Source organism: Nerophis lumbriciformis, linkage group LG13 (assembly GCF_033978685.3).
Source record: "Nerophis lumbriciformis linkage group LG13, RoL_Nlum_v2.1, whole genome shotgun sequence".
NCBI lineage: Eukaryota > Metazoa > Chordata > Actinopteri > Syngnathiformes > Syngnathidae > Nerophis > Nerophis lumbriciformis.
This window is the reverse complement of record NC_084560.2, coordinates 1,134,574-1,147,727: the sequence shown is the minus strand read 5'-3', so window position 1 is coordinate 1,147,727 and position 13,154 is coordinate 1,134,574. Positions and strand designations below refer to the sequence as shown.

The 13,154-nt window shown below is 44.1% G+C and overlaps 1 protein-coding gene across 3 annotated transcripts in view; it reads left to right on the top strand.

Moving 5' to 3' along the window:
- Window positions 1–13,154, top strand: part of abca12 (ATP-binding cassette, sub-family A (ABC1), member 12) — a 170,432-nt gene that overhangs the window by 63,611 nt on the left and 93,667 nt on the right. For all 3 annotated transcript variants that reach the window (XM_061971824.2, XM_061971822.2, XM_061971823.2), the window contains exon 28: window positions 2,782–3,067. In XM_061971824.2, coding sequence (XP_061827808.2) covers window positions 2,782–3,067 — 286 coding nt within the window. The remainder of the gene's footprint in view (window positions 1–2,781; window positions 3,068–13,154) is intronic.

The following is a 13,154-nucleotide window of genomic DNA, read 5'->3' as shown; positions in this document are numbered from 1 at the left end:
CCTGCAGGCCATGGTGAGGTCTGGCATGGGTGAGGGAACTTGACACAACTGGCAAATGACTCTCAGGAACCAAATCTCATCCCTGACTTAAACTTAACATACTTTTTAAAACTTCTATTCAATGTCAGGTTGTGACGTTGAATTGACATTGAAATGTGGTCATTACTTTGAACGGTTTGATATTAAATTGTTTATCCTGTAAAGCGTCTTTGAGTACTCTGAAAAGCGCTATACCAGGGGTCGACAACCCGCGGCTCTGGAGCCGCATGCGGCTCTTTAGCGCCGCCCTAGTGGCTCTCTGGAGCTTTTTCAAAAATGTATGACAAATGGAAAAAGATGAGGGGAAAAAAAACATTTTTTTTGTTTTAATATGGTTTCACAAACCTCCCTAATTGTTATAAAGCACACTGTTTATATTAAACATGCTTCACTGATTCGATTATTTGGCGAGCGCCGTTTTGTCCTACTAATTTTGGCGGTCCTTGAACTCACCATAGTGTATAACTTTCTCCGACTTTCTAGGTCTAGGACGTGTTTTATGCCAATTCTTTTTCTGTCTCATTTTGTCCACCAAACTTTTAATGTTGTGCGTGAACGCACAAAGGTGAGTTTTGTTGATGTTATTGACTTGTGTGGAGTGCTAATCAGACATATTTGGTCACTGCATGACTGCATGCTAATCGATGCTAACATGCTATTTAGGCTAGCTATATGTACATATTGCATCATTATGCCTCATTTGTAGCTATATTTGAGCTCTTTTAGTTTCCTTTAAGTCCTCTTAATTCAATTTATATCTCATGACACACTATCATGTAATATGGCTTTTAATTTTTTGCAGCTCCAGACAGATTTGTTTTTGTATTTTTGGTCCAATATGGCTCTTTCAACATTTTGGGTTGCCGACCTTTGCGCTATACCAAATAAAATGTATTATTATTATTATTATTATTATTATTATTATTATTATTATTATTATTATTTCCTAACCAAAAATGTGGACTCAATGAGGTTAGAAATCAACGTTGTCTCACTTTACAAATACAACTATTTCACAAGGTTGTTTCAAAGTCACTTTTAAAGGACAAGTACGTATAATCAACGTTGTTTCAATGTCAGTTTTAAAGGACACGTACGTATAATCAACGTTGCATCATAGTCAGTTTTAAAGGACACGTACGTATAATCAACGTTGCATCATAGTCAGTTTTAAAGGACACGTACGTATAATCAACGTTGCATCATAGTCAGTTTTAAAGGACACGTACGTATAATCAACGTTTCAAAGTCAGTTTTAAAGGACAAGTACGTACAATCAACGTTGTATCAATGTCAGTTTTAAAGGGCAAGTACGTATAATCAACGTTGTTTCAATGTCAGTTTTAAAGGACACGTACGTATAATCAACGTTGCATCATAGTCAGTTTTAAAGGACAAGTACGTATAATCAACGTTTTTTCAAAGTCAGTTTTAAAGGACAAGTACGTATAATCAACGTTGTATCAAAGTCAGTTTTAAAGGACAAGTACGTATAATCAACATTATTTCAAAGTCAGTTTTAAAGGACAAGTACGTATAATCAATGTTGTTTCAAAGTCAGTTTTAAAGGACATGTACGTATAATCAACATTGTTTCAAAGTCAGTTTTAAAGGACAAGTACGTATAATCAACGTTGTTTCAAAGTCAGTTTTAAAGGACAAGTACGTATAATCAACGTTGTTTCAATGTCAGTTTTAAAGGACACGTACGTATAATCAACGTTTCAAAGTCAGTTTTAAAGGACAAGTACGTACAATCAACGTTGTATCAATGTCAGTTTTAAAGGGCAAGTACGTATAATCAATGTTGTTTCAAAGTCAGTTTTAAAGGACATGTACATATAATCAACGTTGTTTCAAAGTCAGTTTTAAAGGACAAGTATGTATAATCAACGTTTCAAAGTCAGTTTTAAAGGACAAGTATGTATAATCAATGTTGTTTCAAAGTCCGTTTTAAAGGACAAGTACGTATAATCAACGTTGTTTCAAAGTCAGTTTTAAAGGACAAGTACGTACAATCAACGTTGTTTCAATGTCAGTTTTAAAGGACACGTACGTATAATCAACGTTGCATCATAGTCAGTTTTAAAGGACACGTACGTATAATCAACGTTGTTTCAAAGTCAGTTTTAAAGGACAAGTATGTATAATCAACGTTTCAAAGTCAGTTTTAAAGGACAAGTATGTATAATCAATGTTGTTTCAAAGTCCGTTTTAAAGGACAAGTACGTATAATCAATGTTGTATCAATGTCAGTTTTAAAGGGCAAGTACATATAATCAATGTTGTTTCAAAGTCAGTTTTAAAGGACATGTACATATAATCAACGTTGTTTCAAAGTCAGTTTTAAAGGACAAGTATGTATAATCAACATTTCAAAGTCAGTTTTAAAGGACAAGTATGTATAATCAATGTTGTTTCAAAGTCCGTTTTAAAGGACAAGTACGTATATTCAATGTTGTATCAAAGTCAGTTTTAAAGGACAAGTACGTATAATCAACGTTGTTTCAAAGTCAGTTTTAAAGGACATGTACGTATAATCAACGTTGTATCAAAGTCAGTTTTAAAGGACATGTACGTATAATCAACGTTGTTTCAAAGTCAGTTTTAAAGGACATGTACGTATAATCAACGTTGTTTCAAAGTCTAGTGCCTGCTGGGAAAGTTCTACTTCCTTCCATTAACTCTGGGACTAAGTCAGTCCTAATGGTGACACCACATGATGTTTCCATTGGTCCTCAGGTGTCATCTTCCAGCTGCCCAAAGGTGCGGAGTCCCTACCACCCAAGGTGGGCTACACCATCCGCATGCACATGGACAACGTGATGCGGACCGACCGCGTCCGAGACCCGTACTTTGTGAAGGACCGGCACATCTCAGCACAGAAGACCCTGCGCTACAACCGGGGCTTTGTGTACCTGCAGGAGAACTTAGACCGAGCCATTATTGAAACCCAGACTGGTAGGAAGGTCTCAGAGACGGCTGTGCAGCTTCAGCCATTCCCATACCCCTGCCATCTGAAGGACGAGTGAGTCTACCACCACCTTAGTTCCTACACCAACTAACACCACTTACTTCCTACACCAACTACCACTACTTAGTTCCTACACCAACTACCATCACTTAGTTCCTAGACCAACTATCACCACTTACTTCCTACGCCAACTACCACTACCTAGTTCCTACACCATCTACCATCACTTAGTTCCTACACCAACTACCACCACTTAGTTCCTACACAACTACCACCACTTAGTTCCTACACAACTACCACCACTTAGTTCCTACACCAAGTACCACCACCTTAGTTCCTACACCAACTACCACCACTTAGTTCCTACACAACTACCACCACTTAGTTCCTACACCAACTACCACCACTTAGTTCCTACACCAACAACCACCACTTAGTTCCTACACCAACTACCACCACTTACTTCCTACACCAACTACCACCACTTACTTCCTACACCAACTACCACTACTTAGTTCCTACACCAACTACCATCATTTAGTTTCTAGACCAACTATCACCACTTACTTCCTACGCCAACTACCACTACTTAGTTCCTACACCAACTACCATCACTTAGTTCCTACACCAACTACCACCACTTAGTTCCTACACAACTACCACCACTTAGTTCCTACACCAGGTACCACCACCTTAGTTCCTACACCAACTACCACCACTTAGTTCCTACACCAACTACCACCACTTAGTTCCTACACAACTACCACCACTTAGTTCCTACACCAACTACCACCACTTAGTTCCTACACCAACTACCACCACTTAGTTCCTACACCAACTACCACCACTTACTTCCTACACCAACTACCACCACTTACTTCCTACACCAACTACCACTACTTAGTTCCTACACCAACTACCATCACTTAGTTCCTAGACCAACTACCACCACTTACTTCCTACACCAACTACCACTACTTAGTTCCTACACCAACTACCATCACTTACTTCCTACACCAACTACCACCACTTACTTCCTACACCAACTACCACTACTTAGTTCCTACACCAACTACCACTACTTAGTTCCTACACCAACTACCACCAATTAGTTCCTACACCAACTACCACCACTTAGTTCCTACACCAACTACCACCACTTAGTTCCTACACCAACTACCACCACTTACTTCCTACACCAACTACCACCAATTAGTTCCTACACCAACTACCACCACTTAGTTCCTACACCAACTACCACCACCTTAGTTCCTACACCAACTAACACCACTTACTTCCTACACCAACTACCACTACTTAGTTCCTACACCAACTACCATCACTTAGTTCCTAGACCAACTATCACCACTTACTTCCTACGCCAACTACCACTACCTAGTTCCTACACCATCTACCATCACTTAGTTCCTACACCAACTACCACCACTTAGTTCCTACACAACTACCACCACTTAGTTCCTACACAACTACCACCACTTAGTTCCTACACCAAGTACCACCACCTTAGTTCCTACACCAACTACCACCACTTAGTTCCTACACAACTACCACCACTTAGTTCCTACACCAACTACCACCACTTAGTTCCTACACCAACAACCACCACTTAGTTCCTACACCAACTACCACCACTTACTTCCTACACCAACTACCACCACTTACTTCCTACACCAACTACCACTACTTAGTTCCTACACCAACTACCATCACTTAGTTTCTAGACCAACTATCACCACTTACTTCCTACGCCAACTACCACTACTTAGTTCCTACACCAACTACCATCACTTAGTTCCTACACCAACTACCACCACTTAGTTCCTACACAACTACCACCACTTAGTTCCTACACCAGGTACCACCACCTTAGTTCCTACACCAACTACCACCACTTAGTTCCTACACCAACTACCACCACTTAGTTCCTACACAACTACCACCACTTAGTTCCTACACCAACTACCACCACTTAGTTCCTACACCAACTACCACCACTTAGTTCCTACACCAACTACCACCACTTACTTCCTACACCAACTACCACCACTTACTTCCTACACCAACTACCACTACTTAGTTCCTACACCAACTACCATCACTTAGTTCCTAGACCAACTACCACCACTTACTTCCTACACCAACTACCACTACTTAGTTCCTACACCAACTACCATCACTTACTTCCTACACCAACTACCACCACTTACTTCCTACACCAACTACCACTACTTAGTTCCTACACCAACTACCACTACTTAGTTCCTACACCAACTACCACCAATTAGTTCCTACACCAACTACCACCACTTAGTTCCTACACCAACTACCACCACTTAGTTCCTACACCAACTACCACCACTTACTTCCTACACCAACTACCACCAATTAGTTCCTACACCAACTACCACCACTTAGTTCCTACACCAACTACCACCACTTAGTTCCTACACCAACTACCACCACTTAGTTCCTACACAACTACCACCACTTAGTTCCTACACCAACTACCACCACTTAGTTCCTACACCAACTACCACCACTTAGTTCCTACACCAACTACCACCACTTACTTCCTACACCAACTACCACCACTTACTTCTTACACCAACTACCGCTACTTAGTTCCTACACCAACTACCATCACTTAGTTCCTAGACCAACTACCACCACTTACTTCCTACACCAACTACCACTACTTAGTTCCTACACCAACTACCATCACTTACTTCCTACACCAACTACCACCACTTACTTCCTACACCAACTACCACTACTTAGTTCCTACACCAACTACCACTACTTAGTTCCTACACCAACTACCACCAATTAGTTCCTACACCAACTACCACCACTTAGTTCCTACACCAACTACCACCACTTAGTTCCTACACCAACTACCACCACTTACTTCCTACACCAACTACCACCAATTAGTTCCTACACCAACTACCACCACTTAGTTCCTACACCAACTACCACCACTTAGTTCCTACACCAACTACCACTACTTAGTTCCTACACCAACTACCATCACTTAGTTCCTACACCAACTACCACCACTTAGTTCCTACACAACTACCACCACTTAGTTCCTACACCAAGTACCACCACCTTAGTTCCTACACCAACTACCACCACTTAGTTCCTACACCAACTACCACCACTTAGTTCCTACACCAACTACCACCACTTAGTTCCTACACCAAGTACCACCACCTTAGTTCCTACACCAACTACCACCACTTAGTTCCTACACCAACTACCACCACTTAGTTCCTACACAACTACCACCACTTAGTTCCTACACCAAGTACCACCACCTTAGTTCCTACACCAACTACCACCACTTAGTTCCTACACCAACTACCACCACTTAGTTCCTACACCAACTACCATCACTTAGTTCCTACACCAACTACCACCACTTACTTCCTACACCAACTACCACCACTTAGTTCCTACACCAACTACCACCACTTAGTTCCTACACCAACTACCACCACTTACTTCCTACACCAACTACCACCACTTAGTTCCTACACAACTACCACCACTTAGTTCCTACACCAACTACCACCACTTACTTCCTCCACCAACTACCACCACTTACTTCCTACACCAGCTACCACTACTTAGTTCCTACACCAACTACCACCACTTACTTCCTACACCAATTACCACCACTTAGTTCCTACACCAACTACCACCACTTAGTTCCTACACAACTACCACCACTTAGTTCCTACACCAACTACCACCACTTAGTTCCTACACCAACTACCACCACTTAGTTCCTACACCAACTACCACCACTTAGTTCCTACACCAACTACCACCACTTCGTTCCTACACCAACTACCACTACTTAGTTCCTACACCAACTACCATCACTTAGTTCCTACACCAACTACCACCACTTAGTTCCTACACCAACTACCACCACCTATCCAATCCAATCCACTTTATTTCTATAGCACATTTAAACAACAAAATGTTTCCAAAGTGCTGCACAACAATATTAAAAACAATTAAAAACAATATAAAATAAATATGATTAAAAACGATTTTAAAGGGTAAAACCAATTAAAACAGTAAATAGAAATCAACAGAGGAGCACACAACTCACGTAGTGTTAAAAGCCAGAGAATAAAAGTGGGTCTTAAGACGAGACTTAAAACAGTCCACTGTGGGAGTAGTTGGAACATGGAGGGGCAGAGTGTTCCAGAGCTTAGGGCCGACCACAGAGAAGGCCCTGTCTCCCCTGGTTTTAAGTCTGGTCTTGGGCACCACGAGCTGGAGCTGGCTCTCAGACCTCAGAGCGCGTGCAGGATTGTAAATTTGGATGAGGTCCGAGATATACTGAGGTGCCAGTCCATGTAAAGCTTTAAAAACAAACAGCAAGGTTTTGAAATCAATTCTAAGATGAACAGGGAGTCAGTGCAAACTCTCAAGGATTGGGGTTATATGCTGGCGTCTCCTGGCCCCTGTTAAAAGTCCTGCTGCCGCCTTCTGGACTAACTGCAACCGGGAGAGAGCTTTTTGGCTAATGCCAGCATAAAGTGCATTGCAGTAGTCCAGGCCACTTGAAATAAAAGCATGCACCACTTGTTCAAAAAGGTTCAAAGATAAAAACGGTTTTACCTTTGCTAAAAGACGAAGATGATAAAAACAGGATTTTAAAAGGCCATTGACTTGTTTTGTCAAGTTTAAAATGTCTGTCTATAGTGACGCCAAGGCTGGTGACTTTGGGACGCACATCATTTTGCAATGGTCCCAAGTCAGTGAGGGCCGCACCAAAAACTGAAATTTCCATTTCTCCCTCATTCATTATTAAAAAATTCTGGGCTAACCAAGCCTTGACGTGGCATAGACAGTTGAGAAGGGGTGTCAGGGGGCCGTGGCCTTTTGAAATCGGCATATACATTTGGCAGTCGTCTGCATAAAAGTGATAAGACACTCCATGCCTCTTAAAAATCTCTCCAAGAGGGAGGAGATATAGAGCGAACAGGATGGGGCCTAGAATAGATCCCTGGGGGACACCACAGTAAAGCGGAGCAGAAGAAGAGGTGGCGTCCCCCAGCCTGACAGAGAAGGACCTCTCTGACAGGTAGGATCTGAACCACTCTAATGCAGTCACCCTGACACCCACACAGTCTCTCAGGTGGTCTAAAAGAATTGTGTGGTGGACTGTGTCAAAGGCAGCTGGAAGATCTAAAAGCACTAAAATGGCAGAGCTGCCAGAATCAGACATTAAAAGCAAGTCATTAAAAAGCTTTAAAAGTGCAGATTCAGTACTGTGTAAAGCTTTGTATCCAGACTGAAATGGATCTAAAGTGCTATTTTCATCTAAAAAAGGCTGCAGTTGCGCCAAAACACATTTCTCCAAAATTTTTGACACAAAAGGTAAATTAGAAATGGGCCAATCATTTGACAAACTTGTAGGATCAAGACCTGTTTTGTTTTTTTGATCAAAGGCTCAACAACAGCTCTTTTACAAAAAGAGGGCACACTGGCAGAAATCAAGCTGCTGTTGATGATGTCCCTAACAGACAAGTCAATAGAGTCCCAGACTTCTTTAAAAAAGCGAGGGGGGACCGGGTCTGTGGGACAGGACCAGGGTTTTAGTTAGTCGACTATTCCTGTAAGCTCAGGCATGGACACAGGCTCAAACTGACAAAACACAGCCGAGCACCGAGTGGCCACATTGAAACTCAATGGAGAAGGAGAAAGATTTGCCCAGATAGAAGCAACCTTGTCGTTAAAAAAGGAGAGAAATTCTTCACAAGTTTCACTTGTCATCTCCAGTGAAGTGGCTGGATTCGGATTAAGAACAGAACTAATAGATTTAAAAAGAACACGTGGCTTGTTGACACTATTTGAAATTAAGTCTGACAAATATTTAGTTTTTTCAGCTTTAACCACACTTTGATAGTTCTGACAGCTTTCTTTTAAAATTTGATAAGAGACCTCCAAGTGATCCCTTTTCCACTTCCGCTCCGCCCTTCGCCACTCACGCCGAGCTGTGCGTGTGCTTTCATTGAGCCAAGGCTCCTGTTTTGACTTTGGACGTATAGCTCTGAGGGGCGCTATACTGTCCAGAATCTCAGAACATGTGGAAATAAAAGAGCACATCAATTGTTCAGAGTCTGCAGAGTGTGATATACCGTATTTTCCGCACTATAAGGCGCACCGGATTATTAGCCGCACCTTCAATGAATTACATATTTCATAACTTTGTCCACCAATAAGCCGCCCCGGATTATAAACCGCGCCTACGCTGCGCTAAAGGGAATGTCAAAAAAACAGTCAGATAGTTCAGTCAAACTTTAATAATATATTGAAAACCAGCGTTCTAACAACTCTGTCCCAAAATGTACGCAAATGTGCAATCACAAACATAGTAAAATTCAAAATGGTGTAGAGCAATAGCAACATAATGTTGCTCGAACGTTAATGTCACAACACACAAAATAAACATAGCGCTCACCTTCTGAAGTTATTCTTCATTCGTAAATCCTTCGAATTCTTCGTCTTCGGTGTCCGAATTGAAAAGTTGCGCAAGCGTGGGATCCAAAAATGGCCGGCTCCGTCTCGTCGAAGTCATCGGATTCAGTGTCGCTGTTGTTGTGCAGCAGTTCTGTGAATCCTGCCTTCCGGAAAGCTCGGACCACAGTTGTGACCGAAATATCTGCCCAGGCATTTACGATCCACTGGCAAATGTTGGCGTATGTCGTCCGGCGCTGTCTGCCCGTCTTAGTGAAGGTGTGTTCGCCTTCGGAGCTGTGTGAAAAAAGCCACCCGGCCTCTTCGCGTAAACTTCCCTTAACCACTCGCTCATCTTTTCTTCATCCATCCCTTCGAGTTAGCTTTTATGATGACGCCGGCTGGAAAGGTCTCTTTTGGCAAGGTCTTCCTTTTGAATATCACCATGGGTGGAAGTTAGCATGGCAAGCTAGAACCACAGTGAAGGATGACTTCTCATTCCCTGTGGTGCGAATATTCACCGTACGTGCTCCCGTTCCACAGTGCGGTTCACAGGAATATCAGTTGCTGTGAAATACGGTAGTAATCCGTGTGCGGATGGAGAGATTGCGTCTTTTTATGAACCGGATCCTTGTCGCTTAGTAGGAGCCATTTTGTGGTCTTTACAGATGTAAACAGGAAATGAAACGTACGGTGATATCCGCGCGTTTTTTTTTCTTCTTCCGGGGGCGGGTGGTTGCTTACAGTAGAAGAAGAAGCGCTTCCTGTTCTATGGGGGCGGGTGCTTTCCTTGGCGGTTGCTTGCGTAGAAGAAGAAGCGCTTCCTGTTCTACCGGGAAAAAAGATGGCGGCTGTTTACCGAAGTTGCGAGATCGAAACTTTATGAAAATGAATCGTAATAAAGCGCATCGGGTTATAAGGCGCACTGTTAGCTTTTGAGAAAATTTGTGGTTTTTAGGTGCGCCTTATAGTGCGGAAAATACGGTACTCTGCATAGACACAGTGAACAAAGGAGGAAAGGCGGCTGCAGTGTCAGACCTAATAACACGCCCATGACGCACGGCAGGCGGTTTTACATCAGGGTCCAAACTTAAATTGAACATAACAGGACTGTGATCGGAAAACACAGCATCACCAACAACGACATTGTCAGCATTAAAACCATAAGTACAGTACAAGGTCTAGAGTGTGTCCGTGTACATGCGTTGAGGCAGTAACATGCTGAGCCAAATTAAAACCTTCGATCAAGTCCAAAAACTCTCCGGCCATGGGTTTAGAAGGACAACAAACGTGTACATTAAAATCCCCGACGATTAAAATCTTGTCGTAGCGCACCAGACTAAAAGCAATGAAGTCCGAAAAGTCCTTGATAAAATCTTTGTTGTGCTTTGGTGGTCTGTAGATTACAGCACAAAATACCGGTTCAGTCTGTCGCAGCTCGAAACAGCTCAGTTCAAAGGAGGGAAAAGACCACTCCACAGTCACCTTGTGATGAACGCTTTCCTTTAAAACAATTGCTAAACCCCCGCCACGACCGCTTGTTCTCGGCGTGTTAATGAAAGTACAGTCTGGAGGTAATAGCTCTGAAAAAGCAGCAGACTCACCGGTGCCGATCCAGGTTTCTGTCAAGAACAGTATATCCAAAGAGCACGATGAGGGAAAAAGTCCTGAAGAATGAAAGTCTTGTTCATCACGGATCTCGCATTCACAAGTGCACACCTCGTAGACGTTGTTGTAGCCACGTACGGTGCCCAGCTCAGCGGCCGAAGATTAGCCAGGGACACGCCACCTGAGCCCGGGTGAGATGAGCGAAGAGGGCGCAGCGCGCAGGGATCTTCCCGCTGTCCGATGATTGGCACCAACCAAGACCCGACCAGTCGAAGCGCGCGCCGTGACAAATAGCGACCAAAACAGTCGCTGTACTCCCGGGGAAGTGCCGAGGACCTCACCGCGTCAGGATACAGTGCCAACCAAGCTTTCACCTTTAGCAGTCGGCCGGATCGTACTCCTCGGCGTTTCCGCTTCCTGGGCAGCGGCGCATTCACCCGACAGAAGCACTCAGGTAGGTTAGCATGGAAAAATGAATCCGAGTCTCTTGCATTGTAAAGTTCACATGACCGTACTGACTCCCCAATCCTCAACAACTCCTGGCATTCATACACTAGAAGTGAGTCGATGGTCCTCGAAACACATGTCAAAATAACCACAAAACAGACAATAGTGATCATAGACAAGCGGCGAGCCAGACACACCGGCGTTATCTTGTTTTCACTTAGTTCCTACACCAACTACCACCACTTAGTTCCTACACCAACTACCACCACCTTAGTTCCTATACATCTTCACATCTACATTGGTAGTCTTCAGTTGCATGGGTTTTGGGAGGACATCTTGGAGGACTTCAAGTACCTCGGAGTCTTGTTCATGAGTGAGGGAAGAGTGGATGGTGATATCGACATGCAGACCCTGTATCACAAATGTGCTTTGTGGACTTGGAGAAGGCATTCGACCGTGTCCCTCGGGAAGTCCTGTGGGGAGTGCTCAGAGAATATGGGGTTTCGGACTGTCTGATTGTGGCGGTCCGCTCCCTGTATGATCAGTGTCAGAGCTTGGTTCGCATTGCCGACAGTAAGTCGGACACGTTTTCCGGTGAGGGTTGGACTCCGCCAAGGCTGCCCTTTGTCACCGATTCTGTTCATAACTTTTATGGACAGAATTTCTAGGCGCAATCAAGGCGTTGAGGGGATTCGGTTTGGTGGCTGCAGGATTAGGTCTCTGCTTTTTGCAGATGATGTGGTCCTGATGGCTTCATCTAGCCAGGATCTTCAGCTCTCACTGGATCGGTTCGCAGCTGAGTGTGAAGCGACTGGGATGAGAATCAGCACCTCCAAGTCCGAGTCCATGGTTCTCGCCCGGAAAAGGGTGGAGTGCCATCTCCGGGTTGGGGAGGAGATCTTGCCCCAAGTGGAGGAGTTCAAGTACCTCGGAGTCTTGTTCACGAGTGAGGGAAGAGTGGATCGTGAGATCGACAGGCGGATCGATGCGGCGTCTTCAGTAATGCGGACGCTGTATCGATCCGTTGTGGTGAAGAAGGAGCTGAGCCGGAAGGCAAAGCTCTCAATTTACCGGTCGATCTACGTTCCCATCCTCACCTATGGTCATGAGCTTTGGGTTATGACCGAAAGGACAAGATCACGGGTACAAGCGGCCGAAATGAGTTTCCTCCGCCGGGTGGCGGGGCTCTCCCTTAGAGATAGGGTGAGAAGCTCTGTCATCCGGGAAGAGCTCAAAGTAAAGCCGCTGCTCCTCCACATCGAGAGGAGCCAGATGAGGTGGTTCGGGCATCTAGTCAGGATGCCACCCGAGCGCCTCCCTAGGGAGTTGTTTAGGGCACGTCCGACCGGTAGGAGGCCACGAGGAAGACCCAGGACACGTTGGGAAGACTATGTCTCCCGGCTGGCCTGGGAACGCCTCGGGATCCCCCGGGAGGAGCTGGACGAAGTGGCTGGGGAGAGGGAAGTCTGGGCTTCCCTGCTTAGGCTGCTGCCCCCGCGACCCGACCTCGGATAAGCGGAAGAAGATGGATGGATGGATGGATAGACCCTGTATCAATCTGTCCTGGGTAAGAAGGAGTTGA